The 16,919-nt window shown below is 36.9% G+C and overlaps 1 protein-coding gene across 2 annotated transcripts in view; it reads right to left on the bottom strand.

Annotated features, from left to right (window-relative positions):
• Window positions 1-16,919, bottom strand: part of CHM (CHM Rab escort protein) — a 157,421-nt gene that overhangs the window by 123,553 nt on the left and 16,949 nt on the right. For both annotated transcript variants that reach the window (XM_084788787.1, XM_084788788.1), the window contains exon 2: window positions 15,300-15,366. In XM_084788787.1, the coding sequence (XP_084644913.1) occupies window positions 15,300-15,366 (67 nt within the window). The remainder of the gene's footprint in view (window positions 1-15,299; window positions 15,367-16,919) is intronic.

Raw genomic sequence — 16,919 nt, 5'->3', positions numbered from 1 at the left:
AATTACCATGTGCTCATTTACTAAAAAATGCTTTCCTTTACAATTAATTGAAAACAAATGTTGGCAGATATCAGTTTAAAATGTTACTTATAAAACAAACAAATGCTTCATTTGTTTAAATCAGCTCTTGAAAAGTATGAATCTACAGATTGCAAATACTAGTTGGAGGTTTGGATATGAAATGTGTCCTAACATGAGAATTTGGTTCCCAGTTAATGGCTCCAATCATTGAGAAGTGACTGGATCATGAAGGATTTGATCTAAATAATGTACAATACCACTGAAAGATTCATAATGTGATGACATTATTTAAGCATGGTAAAAATAATAGGTGGGGACTGGATAAAGAGGGTAGGTCTCTGGGGATGTGCTCTTGAATGGTATTATTTTCCCCCTAGTCTAGTCACTTTTATCTTTCTGCTGTCTCTTCTACCACATATTTGTGTCATCATTATGTTTTGCCTCATGACATACCCAAAGGTATGTATCTAACAAATGACAGAATGAAACTTTTAAAGCCATGAGTTTCCATTAAAGTGTTTCTATTAAAAAAAAAAAAAAAGAGCACAAACCACTGCCTATAGTAATCTCTCTTGATCTCTTCCTGCCTTTCCACAGTGAAGGTAAACATGTGTACATCGAGCCTGAGAAGCGCTTTATCCATACCTATACCTGTATGTCCATGCATTAAGGGCCAACATTTCCCCAAGATAAATGAATAGAGATATTACAGGGCATTCCAAGAACATATCTCAAAGGGACAAAGGCCTGTCCATACTCAGTTTCCTTAAATCTAGAACCTGGAGTAACTTAGGAGCCAGTTTATACTATGCAAACCAAGAAAACTATAGGGCTATGTCCACAGTAGGGTGCTAAGGAAAAGGAAAGCAGCAAAATGTACATGATGGTAAAGAGTCAGGATAAAGGGAATGTGCACTATCAGAGAATGGAGTCCCCTCATTTAAATCTGGCCTTTGCACACTTATTTTAATCACAAGCTTTTTTAGTCACTTATAAAATCTCTGTAAATAGTACTTTCTGCTTTCTCACTAAAGTATATATATATATATATAAAATTTTATTGCTGCCTTGATACATATACATTTTATATGTATATTATATTTATAATATGCATATACTATTTCCTAATGAAGAAGATTTAAAAATCAGGGTTCCAATAAATGGGCCCTTTAAGGGTCAACTCCCAATGGCATAACTTCCTTGTATCATCTCCTAATTTTTCTACCACCTCCCACCATGATAAAAGACTTCTGCCCACACCTTTAACACATGAGACTTGGGGATAGTCCAGGTCCAAACTGTAATACATATGCAAGATACTAGTGTTAGGGCAATTTCAAAAACCTACTTAAAATCCTTTTGCACTTATTTTATAAATTTTCTGAGTCCTAAATAAATTCATTTCTGGTTTTATGCAATATATAATGGGGGAAAGTTTCAGTATTTTGTCCTATAGTTTCAAAGCCTTCCAAGTACAAGGAACACTGTTCAAGTTTGAAAACAGACCTAGCCCATTCAATAGAATAGAACCTATCTGAGGAAACCAGAAAAATAAAAGGTAATGACTGTGTATTCTGTCAAAGTAACTGGAGAATATAAACCATCACTAACAGCAAGGTTAGTATTCCAAAATATGCTAGAAATGAGTAAGAATCCCTCTCAACTTGTTTAAACCCTGTACACACTTCAACTTTGCTCTTTGTTGTTTTTTAAGTATAATTTATTCAGATTACATCCCAATTGTTATCCCCTCACTTGTATCTTCCCGTTCCCCCCTTCTTCCCTCTTTAGCCCTATTCCCCTCGCCTAGAATCTGACAGAACAGGACCTCCTCCCCCACCATATGACCACAGCCTATCAGGTCTCATCTAGATAGACTGCTTACCTTTCTTCTGTGTGCCCACAAGGCGTTCCCACCAAGGGGAATTGATCAAATTGAGGGCACCAGAGTTCATGTCAGAGGCAGTCCTAGCTCTCCTCACTACCATGGAGAATGAGCTGTCCATTAGCTATATATGAACAGGGAGTCTAGGTTTACTACATTCATTGTCCTTGGCTGGTACAGCTGTTTCTGCAGGCACCCCTGGGTCCAGATTGGCTGGCCTTGATGGTCTTGTGGGGCTTCAGACAATCTGGGTCCTTCTTTTCCCCCACCTGGAGTCCAGCAGTGAGTCCCAGCATCTGCCCTGATCCCCCACTGAGTGGAGACTCTCAGAGGACATCTATTTTGGGCTGATAAGTGAGTAAATACCATGTGTGAGTTTAAGTGAATAAATATTTTTAAGTGAGTACATACCATGTGTGTCTTTCTGGGTCTGGGTTATCTCATTCAGGATGATCTTTTCTAGTTCCATCCAAGAATGGATAAAGACATTGTGGTACCTTTACACAATGAAATACTACTTGGCTATTAAAAACAAGGAAAAATGCCGGGCGTGGTGGCGCACGCCTTTAATCTCAGCACTCGGGAGGCAGAGGCAGATGGATCGCTGTGAGTTCGAGGCCAGCCTGGTCTACAAAGTGAGTCCAGGATGGCCAAGGCTACACAGAGAAACCCTGTCTTGAAAAACCAAAAAAAAAAATAAATAAATAAAAATAAATAAAAATAAAAAAATAAAAACAAGGAAATCAACTTTGTTCTTTATAGATGCCTCCCTTCTAAACCAGCAACAATTTTCAAGTGTAAAGATTATCAACAAGGCAAAAAACATGAATTAGTCAATTGTACATTCTCACCACAGTATGAGGTCTCACCAAGACCACAGTAACTTGGCATATCTAAACACTGTTAAATTTTATTCATTTATCAAATGTTCATTGAAAAACTGCTATGTTCTAGATACTCTTTGGCTGTGAGGATCTATAAATGAATAAAGGATGACCCCAGAATATCTACAAATAATATCATGATATAAAAATGTTACATTATAAAAGTATATAAATTTGAAGGTAAAAATACAAAATTTGATGTTACTAGAAATATTAAGGAATGCTTCACTAAAAAGCTATATTTTGTCTGTTGGTGGTGGAGGAATAAGAATTGCAGAGGTTTTTCGGGTTTAGTTTTATAATGCTTTGTCTGGGCATCCTTTTAATTTTTTAACCTTACAGGTCTTTTGCATATTATTATTATTGTTTCTGATTTTGAGTTTTCGTGGGATTTCTGCATGTGTGCATGTGAGTCTCTGTGTGTATGTGCTTCTTGTGCTTTTTCTTTGACTCTCTTTTTTCAATTTTTTTGTCCCATTCTGGTTCATTTTTATTTTATTATTAACATTATATGTTTAGATGCCTGTTTGAACAAGAGAAAGGGGTATAGATTTGGGTAGATGGAAAAATGGGTAGGATCTGAGAGGAGTTGGGGGAAGGAAAATATTAATCACAACATATTGGAAAAAATCTATTTTCAATGTAAGAAATATTCACACAGAATAGATGAAATCATTAAAAGCATAAAGACTGAACAAGTAGAACATATTCACAAAGAATACATGTTGGAATGCTGCTGAAGGGTGTCTATAGTTGAAGTGTAAAATTTAGCTAAGTAAATATTTAACTGATATCATAAGTAAGTGAAAGTAGTGCTATAATTTATTCTACTTATAGAAACAACAACAAAACCCAAACCAAAGCCCCCGAATTAACCTAAAAATTGCTTTGAGCAAATAAGGTACACATAATAATGACTTTTCAGAAATGTCCAAATTTGAATTTCCATTTGATGGACTTTTGTTTTTCATAACAAATGAGATTTTACTAACATAATTAAGGATGCCAAAATGAAAAAATAAATTCCTAGATCATCCACATAGGTTGCATATAACCACAATGGTCCTCATAAAGAGGTGTCAAGTCAAAGATGGAAGGAAAGGATAGGAAGATAGATGGGGAAAGTTGGAGTGATGTACTTTAAAGACAGAGGAAGGGACAGCAATGGCCTCTAGAACTCAAAAACAGGGAAATGGGTATCTCTGGAATCTCCCTCAGGAGTGCAGAAATATCTACATTTAATATTAGTCCCATGACATACGTTTCATTTCAGACTTCTAGGCTATAAAAAAATAATTATATAATATGTTTATATTTGTGATCATTTGTTACTGAAGGAAAAGAAAAATACAGCTAGTAGCAATACTTGGTGACAAAGCCAAAAGAAATGTAAAGGCCTTTTTGAAGAAAGCAAGACTTCCACAGATAATTTCTCAGTTAAGAGTAATGCAAAATTCACCCCACCACTATTCCCTGGGGACTCTGTTTATTAGCCTGTGCTAACCATGCTTAGCTCTCTCCCACATACTTTCCACACCTCCTATGGACTAAAATACTTTTTTAAAACCAGGAACCCCAGTGGCCACACTATGCTGGGAAGCATGTAGGCAATTCTCACTATAGCTCCAGTCCTCCATTCTAATCTCTCCAGGTTTAGTCTTAGTCCGGTAGCGACCTGGTTCAGGAACCCTTCCTCCCACCTTATATCTATTTTCTAGGATTCTGCCTCTTGGTGTGGACCCCAGCCCACCTAGCTCATTACCCCTGCCCCTCTTAGCCTTTATTCCTAGACCATCTCCATTCATTTGTGTGATCTACAACAGACTAGCATAAACACTCTCTACTAGGGACCCCACAGCCACAATTGCCTATGATCCAGAGATCAAAGAATGGAACACATAGTTTCCATCAAGCATGAGATCAGAGATTTACAAGAAGAAAATGCTTCAAACATCTTAACTCCATATGCCTAGATACCACTGCAAAACCTCAAATATGAACAGCCAAGACAATACACCTCCTTCAGAAGCTCATAACCCTACTATAATAGGACCTGATAAATGCAATTCCACTAAAGCACAAGAACTTCAAAATATCAATTTTGAATATGTTCAAGGACTTTAAAAGAGGACCTTAAAATAATCAAATATTTTAATAAATATCATAAAAACAAAAAGAGTTGAATCTCAGGACATAAAAGTAGAAATAGAATCACTAAAGAACTACAAGCTGAAATATAGCTAGAAATGATAAACTTAGGATAGCATACAAAAGCCTGAAAGGTAAGCCTCACCAAACAGCTTACAAGACACAAAAGAGAAAATGTCAGGTCTAGAACACAACATCGAACTGGATATATCTATCAGTCAAGGAAAATATTAAATACAAAAAAAGGGGAGAGGAAAAAGACTAAACATAAAAGACCTAGGAAATCTAGGACAAACCTATGAATAATATAAATAGCAGAAGAAACCCAGCTCAAAAAACAGAAAATGTTTTCAACAAAGTCATAGAAGAAAATTTCCCTAATCTAAAAGAAGGAGATGCCTATCGAGGAAGAAGATACAAACAGAATACCAAATAGACTAGACCAGACAAGAAATCCACTATGGGCCCACCCCAGGCCTGCAGGCCAGGGGAGGAGGAAGAAAGGTCTGGTAGAGCTAGCCCTGATGAGTGTGGGGGAGCTGACCCTACCAACTCATATGCCGTGTGTTGGTGTGGATGAGGGAGAGGTGCCTTCTCCATCCTTCAACCACCCTACCCACAGGTAGGAGAGCTGGCCCTGAGGTTATGAGAGCAGGAGAGCTGTCCCCTGTACCTCCCCTGGACAGTACAACAGAGCTGACCCTGGTGGGATGGTGGTTGGCTGAGGCAGCCCTGAGGTCATAAGAGTAGAATAGCTGACCCTACCCCTCGCCAACTGCAGTACTGGATGAGCTAACAGGGGCAGTACTACAGAGATCACTCTGCTGGTTTGGGTACTGGAGAGCTGATGGGCTAACCAGTTCAGCTATCACCCAGGCCCAGGCCCAGACCCAGGGCTTTGAGTTAGCCCACCCCAACATCTAGCCCATTAATGAACTGTTGGAACATGTAAGGAGGCCAGTCCTGCAGAACTAAAGCTGAAGGATCTCCATGACATAGGGTAACAACAGGATATCCAAGAGGATTCCTGGTGAGGATCCAGTATTTATAGTGTAGCAGAGGCTTCAAACCAGACAAATTATTCATTGCAATGAACATTTGCATGGAAAGATGTGCAGACAATTTATGCAGACAAGGTAGTGCACGCATTTAATCTCAGTACTTGGGAGGCAGAGGCAGGTGGATCGCAGAGAGTTTGAGGTCAGCCTGGTCTACAAAACAAGGCCAGGACAGGCAAGGCTAACACGGAGAAACCCTGTCTGAAAAAAACAAAAACCAAAACAAAACGAAACAAACAACAAAAAGGTGTGCAGACAAAAGGGTAGACTATAGCACACTACAGCTTCCACCACAATATGGTTTGTTTTTCCTTTTGGGGGGAGGTTTCAAGGGTGGAAGGTAGATATGGGGGGACAGAGAGATGAGTGGATGAAGTTGCATGATGTGAAATTCACAAACAATAAAAACTTTAAAAAGAAATTCCTTCCCTGTGACACAAAACACTAAATGTACAGAACAAAGAAAGAATATTAAAAATTACAAGGAGGAAAGACATATAAAGTAAACACAGAGAGAAAAAGAACATAAAGTTGGGTGGATGAGGGGGTGAGAAGGACATGAAAAATTGGGGGGACATGATCAAACTATAGTGTATGAAAATTTTTTCTATTAAAAAACAATGCAAAATTCAACATTTCCGGTGGATGAAGCCATGTGGCACTCACCTGAAAATGGAAAAGACAATAACAAACAGTATTAAACACTCCATGAACCTTTTATAATATATATTTGCTTTCATGAAAGAATTGGGGGTAGAAAGATAACTCAGTAGGTAAGAATACTTAGAGTACAGAAATGAGGACTTGAGTTCAAATCCCAGGGAGCCCATAAACAAATAGGCATGCAACACACAAGCATAAGCATGCCCACTTTTAACCCCAGGGCTTTGGGGACAAAGATTACAGTGCTTTCCCTTGGTGGTGGACAACCTGACAGGTCCTATCTCAAAGGAATAAGGCAGAGACTAAAACTATGGGACACCTGATGACCTCCTCTAGCCCCGCATATGTGCAAACAAAAAAATGCACACATATACCACACAAATATATCATACACATACATATTGTGTTTGTGTGTCCCTGTCTCTGTCCCTCTCCTTCCTTGCCTCCCTTTTTCCTCCCCCCTTTCTCTCAGATTAGAGCAAAGAAAACAAAATCTTTAAAAAAAAAAAAAGTCAAACTGTGAGCACTCAGAAGGCTGACACAAAAGGAGCACAAATTCCAAGCCAGATCGGGCTACTTATTGACTCTGAGCCAAGCACTGGGCTATCTAGCAAGACCTTGTTTCAAAAACAAACAAGCAGAATTTCCAGACCTGAATGTCACTTTGGAAAAAAAAAAAAAAAAGAAAGCTATAGCATATGTAAAGTAAAGTACATCTTAAAAACAAATTAAATTCAAAAAGAAACCTGAAAAAAATTTATAAAGTGCTAGACATACACCTAAAATGCAACATTCAAGGCATAAAAATGAAAACAGAAAGATGTTTTAAGAGGAGTGAAAAAGATAGAATGAGCCTGTATGTGAAATCAACTAAGGGCTCCAGGCCTCTGGTCTCTGTGAATCAGCTAGCTAAATTCTGTCCCTACTCACCAGAGGTTTTCCCCAACCTTTAAGCAAGAACATGACATTTACTCCTCCAGAAGCTACCATGTGGCATTTTACAGATACTTCAAGTATCACTTGGCTTCCACTTCCAACAATAGCACCAAAAGAAGTGCTAAGAACTGTACTGAAGTCATGTTCCACTAGATGGATGTTCTCACAGCCTTCATAGTCATTGAAAGATTAAATTATTTTCCAACCTACTCTTCCACCCAGAGCAATTAGTCAGACTGCAATAGGCTCCCCATCCCACTCACACCACCACCAGCATGATCACCAGTCCCTTGACTCAGGGAGCCACAAGTAAGCCAGTCTGGTGAAACCAATGCCAGACATTCATCTTTAACTGAGTGGCCATGGCCAACAGAGGCCTATCAGCTCATAGGCATAGAGAGGCAAAGCTCAGCCATACCCCTTGCTGTCCCACCACACAAACTAGGAATCTAGAAATAAGAACAGATGTAACTTTGAATTCTCTCATATCAAAAGAACAAATACAAAAAGAAAAAAAAAAGACATCAAGATTACCTGCTTTTTTCCTTTCTAAGCCACAGACAAGTGTTTTAAATACCTATACTCCTTACCCTGCTCCTAGAAGAAAAATAAACTACCACAACCCAGCACAATAAAATGGAAAGAAAACACCCAGTGTTTTTTTCAATAGGCTTAGAGCTCTCTGAAAATGTATTTTAAATATAGGGGTTCCTACAGCGACTCATTTAATAAGATAAATAAAAGGAGTTGGGTATTAGTATTTGCTATTCATAAAAAAGATCAGTTCAGATGTTTTCTGTTTGTCTGGAGTGTTTTAAAACTGCAAATACTGCCAACCTAAAAGTAGGCTGTCATATAATAAACGTGTTTGCTTTGGTGGAAACATTCTTTAGAGTCTTTGAATTAGAGTTATAAGGCTGCTAATAAAAATAAAATATGTTCTATCTGCAATTTCTAATTGGGACTGAACTTCAAACCCCAGACATGTAATGAAAAATCAAACACATGCTCGGAGACAAAATGATATAATCTGTAATTCTTGGATAATCATTAGTCTTTCTTTCTTTTTGTGAAACCTGTATAAAGAGCTGCAAGATTCCCCTGACCACTGCACCTGACTCACTCCTCCCTCACTGACTCCTTATCTCTTCTTGGGTCACCCTTTTAAAGGCTGGGGCTGGCCCCCAGCAGAAAAGAAAAAATAAACATTCAATATATTCACTAAAAGACTGAAATGACAAAATGTAGAAAAACAACAAGGCTAAAAAATAAGAATGTAGAAATATATCCGAATAAAACTGAGCTACAACACCAAAATCAACAAAATGCAGTTATAAGACAAATTGTCAGACTGAGTTAAGGCATAAAATTCAGGACAGAGGATGTAGCTTAGTGTTTTATCATTTGCCTAGTATACATAAAGCCCTGAATTAGATACAAAACAGTTCCCTTACACACACATACCATGGAATGCATTGAACTGGGGTACAGTATTTTACATTTAGTCTTTAAATTAAAGGGTGTAATGATACAGCTCCACTGGTAAAGCATTTCGCTGTTATATTGAACGCCCTAGCTTTGACTGCCAGCACTGACAAAAACAAAGATGACAGACAGACAGAGTCAAAGACAGACACACAGAGAAAGACAGAAAGACAGAAAGAAAGACAGACAGAAAGAAAGACAGAAAGAAAGAAAGACAGAAAGAAAGAAAGAAAGAAAGAAAGAAAGAAAGAAAGAAAGAAAGGGGTCAGCAGAGGCAGAGGCAGAAAGACAAGGCAAGACAAGCCTGGTAAAGTACACCAAATATAACGATGAAGTATAAAATACAAAAATGAGTATTAAGTGAGAAAAAAATAAACCTGGGCCATATCAGAAAACTTATAAATGTCCCTTTGTTTCAATTTTTCTCTTGTATGGAATGAAGACATATGGACTCAATTTATCAGATTAATGAATGCCTACACCATTATGCTTTCCTGCTCAACCTCCATCTCCTGCTTCTTACTGGACTTTGATGGACTCCCTCCTAACACTCATGCCTTCAAACGATTCTATTCTTCACTGTTTTGCATTTGGCTATATTCAGAGTGATATTTACTTCTCTGGTACCAATTACTACCTACCAGAACAAAGGTGGTAGTTACAGGCAGAGATGTAAGATATTAAGGGAATCATCTCACACTCACCAAGAACTCCCAAAAGAAAAGAGTCCAACCCAGAAGGTCCTCTCAGCAAAAGAGAACATTCTCATCTACTCTGTTGAATTAACTAAACTCTCCCTACCTTTAGAAATGGATAAATGACAACTGAAGGGAACAGGAAAGCCATACATATTACAACTGGGAAGAAATACAGATGGTATTATATTTTCATTTTACTTTATTATCTCTATTTATTTATTTTAATTTTAAAATTTATATAAATTTTAAGATGAACTAAGCAAATCACTCCAAAACCTAGATAAGAAAATAAGAAGAGGATGAAAACATCAGAAATGTAGTCAAGAGATTCAAAACCATGAAAGAAAAAATTCAGCATGGAAAATGAAAAATCTAAAAACAAAATCCGTATATGTTAGAAATTAGACAATCCATCAAATAAATATACATAGTCGAAAACTCCATTCACAAATAAATTAAAGAGTAGGAAACGTATCAGAGATGGAAAACAAAGTCAAGAGACTATTACACATAGACGCCTAGGGAAAAAAGAAGCAAGCATAACCAAAAGACCCAGGAACATACAAAAGAGGAAAAATGGCCATCTGAAGTAGATGGAGGGAGGGAGCTGTATGGAAGAGGGGGTGAGAAGGCTAAGGAAGGCAGGGATCAGGCGTGGGGAGGGGGGATGAGGAAGAGAGAATGTAAATTGGTGGAGGAGCATCTCGGGAGAGGGGAAGCCCCTGGGAGACTATGAGGGTGACCCTAGCTGATCAGGGAACATGAGAGCCTGTACTAGCCACCTCCTATAAGTCAGGTGGGACTTCCATTAGAGAGAGAGAGCAACACCAACCCATGCATAAAACTTTTGACTCAAAATCTGTCTTGCCTACAAGAAATGTAGGGATGAAGATGGAGCAGAGACTGAGGATATTGCAAACCAATGACAGGAACCAACCAATGATATTCTGCTATGCTTGCAGACAGGAACCTAGCATAACTGCCTTCTGAGAAGCTTCATACAGCAACTGATGGAAACAGATGCAGAGACCCACAGCCAAACAACAGGACCAATTGGAGAGTTTTATGGAAGACTGGGAGGAAGGACTGAGGGAGCCAGAGAGGACAAGAACACTATACGTAGACCTACAAAGTAAACTAACCTGGGCCTATGGGGGCTCAAAGAGACTGAACACAAACCACCGAGCTTGCATGGGCTGGACATAGACCCCATACACACATATAGCAGCTTGGTCATCATGTGTGTCCCCTATCAATGGGAAGATGGGCTGTCTCTGACTCTTTTGTCTGCCTCTGGATCCCTTTCCCCTAGCTGGGCTGCCTTATCTGGCCTTAGTGGGAGAGGATGCACTTATTATGTCTGCTGTGACTTGAGTTGACATTGTGAGTTGGTACCCTTTAGAGTCCTCCCCTTCTCTAAAAAGGAAAGGGGAGGCTGAGGGGAAGGAGGATGTGATGGCAGGACTAGGAGGGGAAGAGGGAGGGGGCTGGGATCAGGCTGCAAAGTGATTAAATAAATAAATTTTTATAAGTTGAAAAAACCTCTATGTATACACACACACACACACACACACACACACACACACACACACACACACAATCAACCCAGGCACGGTTGCTCACAGATGTCATCTGAGCTCAGCACTTGTCGGGTGGTGCAGCAGGGGCTGAGACTAGAAGACTTCAGGAGTTCAAAGTTATGCTTAGACACAGTGAATTCCAATCATGACTCAACAGAAGAGTGAGAACCTATCTCAAAAATAAAAAATTCAACCAAATAATAAAACATATTTGACTTCATTCCTCTTTCAGGATATGTCAATGATTAGAAAAACTTTTAATACTACATAGTTTATGTTATTAAGCTTTATTAACAGTATAAAATAAGATTATTAGAATAATATACTTTTTAAATATTTTATTCTTATGTATTCTCCTTGTGTACATGAGTGTGTGTGAGTGTGTATGTGTGTGCATGCACACACGCCATCATGGAGAGAACATAGATGTCAGAAGATGCTTTAGGCAGTCCATTTCCACCATATGGTTTCAGGTTTCATACTAGAGCTTGAAAGTGCTTTTATCCACTGCAATATATACAGGAACAACAATAATATTTTAAATAAAATAATAAATATATTTCAATTTATCAAAAAAGCCAAAGAATTCGAGGATGCATTGAAGAGTGCATAGAGTAGGAGACAACATAAGCATTAAATGCTAAAGGCATCAAGGATTCGGAAAATCATAGTAGAAAATTCCCTCAATCTAGAAAAGAAATTGGACATCCAAACTCAGGAGGCATTTAGAAAACCAAATAGACATGACCAGTGAATAATCACTCCAAGAAAAACCACATTCAAATTGTTAGAAGTACAAAGCAAAGAAATAGTATTAAAGGCTAGAAGAGAAAAATGACAGACACTTCATGTACAGCAGCAAACATATCACACACACCTCTCTCTAAGAATTCTAAATAGACATAAAGCATGAAATTATTTTTCAGACCTTGAAAATAAGCAACTACCAACAAGGGTGACTATAAACAGCCAAGTTATCTTTTAAACACGTGTCTTCTTCTTTCAATTATGTGTGCTTGGGGGTGGGATATGTGCACATAAGAACAGGTACTTGCAGAAGACAAAAGAGGGCATCAGATCCTCTGGAGATGGATTTACATGTAGTTGTGACTTACATGACACAGGTGCTAGTAATTGAACTCTGATCCTTTGCAAGAGTAGTACATGCTCTTAAGTAATGAGCCCCCCTTTATAATCCCTAAAGTTAGCTTTTAAAATTGAGGGACAATAACATTTCATAACAAGTACAACTAAAGTACTTCATGAAAACTAAGCCAACCTCATAAAAAATACTTAAAGGAATATTATGCAGAAGGAAAAAAGACAGCCTGAGAAATATGAGAATTGGGAAGGAATCTCTTATGTCTAACATAATAAACATTAAAACCCATAATGATCAATGGAGAACAAACAACACAGTCAACTACAAAAACAAACAATTAAACTTAGAAGAATACGCAAAGTCTAATCAACAATTGAAAAGGGAATAGTACTGCAGGAGGATAATCATGAAGTCAAAACCTGACTGGAGTACATGGTGAGTCCAATGATTGCCTAGGCAACATTGGTAAGGTTCTGTTTCAAAGTTAATAAAGAGGAAGAGAGGGGCTAGGTATGATAGCTTGGCTGATATTTATGCTTGCTGCTAAGCCTGATGACCTGAATTCAGTCCTAGAATCCCCTCTGATGGAAAGGGAAACCAACTTCCATGAGCTATCCTCTAATGCCTATATGTATACTATGGCACATATACAAATGTACATACATGCAAATAAATAAATAAATGTAAAAAGTATTAGGAAGGCATCTATTTTCCCAATGTCTAAGACTGTAATTTTAAACAATGTATTTAAAATTTTAAAATAACCTCAAATGGATATATACCAATTTACCAGCTGAACAGATTAAAATATAAGTTCAAACTATTTGTTTTCTCCAAGAAATATCATTTACTTATAAAGACCTATAAACTGAAAGGCTAGAAATCAACTTATAAAGCAAATGTAAGCTGAAACCAGGCCAGTATAACTATTCTGGTATCTGATTAATAAGTTAAGTCTTTAAGCCAAAATTTAGTCAGATTTAAAGAAGGCAACCACATATTTTTAATACAATTAATTAACAAGACATAACAATTTTAAATGTATATGTGAAGAATACTGGAGTTTCTGATTTCATACAAATAAATCACTACTGAACATTAATGGTCAGATAGAAACTGAAATAATAATGGATGACTTTATTACCCCCCTCTCATCTTTACAATGATCATCCAAAGTACATATAAACAACAGCAAACCCTTTCAAAGTTAAATTACAACATGACTTAAATAGACCTTAACAATGCCTACAGAATATTCCAGCCAATATATACACAAATCCCATCCTTCTCTGCTGAGACATCCTATCCCATGGATTGAACTACTACTGGATTCTGGATCACTAGAGTGTGAGGCAGCCATTGCTAGATTATATGTACCATATCCTATAAGCCAATCTAGTAAATCCCTTTTTAACATACATATATTCATTGTATCCATCCTGTTCCTTTAGAGAACTCCTACTAATACAAAGAGGTAACAATACTCAACAAAGTAGAATGAAATCGAAATACAAATTAGTATCAAATTTGTTTCACAAAGATAAGAAAAAAATATATATAGTATGTATGTGTGTGTCTCAAGTTGACAAAAACTAGCCAGCACAAAACCCTAGAATAAAGATGGCCTATGGAAAGAGAGATACAGAGAGATGTAATATCACAAAACTAGAAATGAAACCGTAAGTGAAAAAGAAATGATCTGAAGGAAGGTATCAGAGAAGGCTTTAGTTTGAAGCCAGCCTGGTCTACACAGCGAGTCCAGGACAGCCAACGTTAAACAGAGAAATCCTGTCTTGAAAAACCAAAAAACGAAGAAGGAGGAGGAGGAGGAGGAGGAGGAGGAGAAGGAGGAGGAGGAGGAGGAGGAGGAGGAGGAGGAGGAGAAGGAAGAAGAAGAAGGAAAAAAGAAAAAGAAAAATAGCTGTAGATACATGCACCATGAACAGAGAATAAGGTCACTGGAGGGAAGGGGTTTAATAAGAAGAGGGTTAATGGGTGGGGGAAGAAAGAAGGAATGAGTACGGACAAGGTGTACTGACATACATACATATACGAAAATTTAAAAATAAATCATACTCCTTCATTTGATATCTTAAAAATAAATAAATTTATGAAATGTTAAATATAAGTTAATGGATGACATGTTTTACAATATGAACAAAGGGGAAAGCACTATATTATACACTATTACAGATCTACTGCTACTTTGTTTTTTAGCACTCTGAAAAACACTGTAAGTAATATGTAAAAGACAGGCTTCTTTGTCTTCTGCATCAATGAGCCACTGTTCAAATGAGTAAATGCATATGTGGCACACTTACGATATGCTTTCAAGGAACACGGGCGCTGTTATGCGTCAAGTAGTTTTTCCATCTTATTAATGCTTTTAAGATAAATCTATTCTAGACATATTTCCTACTTAAGACGTTTAAGTTCAAATTTGGACATCCATGAATTCAAATCTACTAGCTAATTATAGTAAAAAAAAAAATCAAGCCTAAAAAACAGTAACAAATAAATGTGGTATATATTCACAGACACACATATGTTATATAAAAAAAGGCACACATGAGATTTTCAAGCCTGTTAAAGAATTACTTATTTTAAGAACAAGCTCTTTTTTGAGGGGAAAAAATTTAAAGGTACATTTGGTTTACTCTTAAAGGAGAACTATTGTTATTTCAAAGAATATAGTAAGAAACCTTGTATTTATGTTTTATGCATTACTGGTGAAAATGAAAATAATTCCAGAGTTTCCTGTTATAAAATTTCACATAATACATTTGTAAATATAGAGGTATGTATATATATGTAAAATGCTACCAGGGTTAAAACTTACGAATCAACATGCAGAACCCTCTGGCCACTCCTTGAACATGCAGCCGCAATGATGGATTCAGGCAAACCTACAAAAATACACACCTATATCATTTAGAATGTAGATATATATTATATGTATTTTATAGAAAATGTTCAGTTCATACTATTGCTGCATAAAATATGTTAACTAAAATATTTTCACTAAAGAAAACAAAAATCTTCAAAATTACACAGTTTGTATTAAGGATAGATATTTCCTAGACACACAAAACTAATACTGAGTTGTTTTAGTCCTCAAATTCTTTTCATCTATAAATTGTCATAAATGGACAACTGTTTTTTAAAAATGGGCCTTTGTTACTTAGGTACCAGGTTAACACACAAGCTTATCTGATCCTCCCAAAGGCTTTGAGATAAGAATCTGCACCTGCCAGACAACAAAGAAGCTGCTGCTCAAGGATGTTAGCTTACTGCTAAGAAAAAGCTCCAGAGCTGAAATTTAAACTTAGATCTAACAGCAAAGCCGCAAAGCCTCTAAGTGAGAATGGAATACATTTCTTAAGTTAAATTTCTTAAAGTTATTAGTTAACTATCTTGCTTGTTGGTCAGTATAGCAGATTGGAAAGAAAATATTATCGTTTTGGAATTAAATTTGGTCATACCATAAAGCTGATTACGATAAAATGAAATGTAAATTACTACTAACAATATGAATAAAAAAATTAAATTACCAAACTCAATAATGTTATAATAAAGTCCAGGTTTTCTGCTACATTAATAAAATATCTTATGAGTTCAAGACTCTTCCACATGTTTTATCATCAGATCTACCATTTCAGTAGAGGCCAACAGGTCCTATATTATCAGTCATCCAGATAAAGCATATTTTGAAAGTTTAGTACGAGCCTCTAGAACCACCACCACCATGTTGTTCTGGTTGTTCCTCATTTTTACCTAGTAAAATAGATAAGCACTTTTCTTGGATGAACAACATTTAAAGTACTCACTAAGAATCAAGGAATTAAAAACGAGAGAGACAGAAAGGTTTACTTCCTTATGTAAAAATGCTACATGTCTAAGCGGGTAAAGGGGCCAGCTGCCAGGCCTGACAACCTGAGTGGGACCTCCAGACCCCACACTGCAGAATGAAAAAATCAATTCCACAAAGATATCCTCTGACCTCCCTCCATACACCCACCAAGTACACACACACACACATACACACACACACACACACACAATTTTAAATTTAATACACACATGGAAGCAATTGATATAATCAGTCTTCAGCTAAAAGCCATATTAAACACAAGCACCTTCATGTAGAATTATTTTTCCCATGTTGAACACTTTGTGGGTATACATAATGTCTGCTTCAAAAAGAGTTGTGTTCAAATGTACAGAATATAAGCATTAAACAACAATTATATGGGTCAAGACATCATGAAGCTTTAACCTTAACTTTGGATATGACCATAGAAAGAATAAAACATTTTTTTAGAATAGAGAGAATTAAGAGTTTCAAATAACTACAAATATTATATCCTTCTGTTCCTTCTGTTAAACTATTATTCTAGTGTCTCTTACGATGATCTCAATTTTTTGCTATACCAAAATAAGTTTCCTTGCTAATTAAATA

Source organism: Acomys minous (genome assembly GCF_964271855.1).
Source record: "Acomys minous genome assembly, chromosome: 7".
NCBI lineage: Eukaryota > Metazoa > Chordata > Mammalia > Rodentia > Muridae > Acomys > Acomys minous.
Note: the sequence above shows the minus strand (reverse complement) of the source record. Positions and strands in the feature narration are given on the sequence as shown.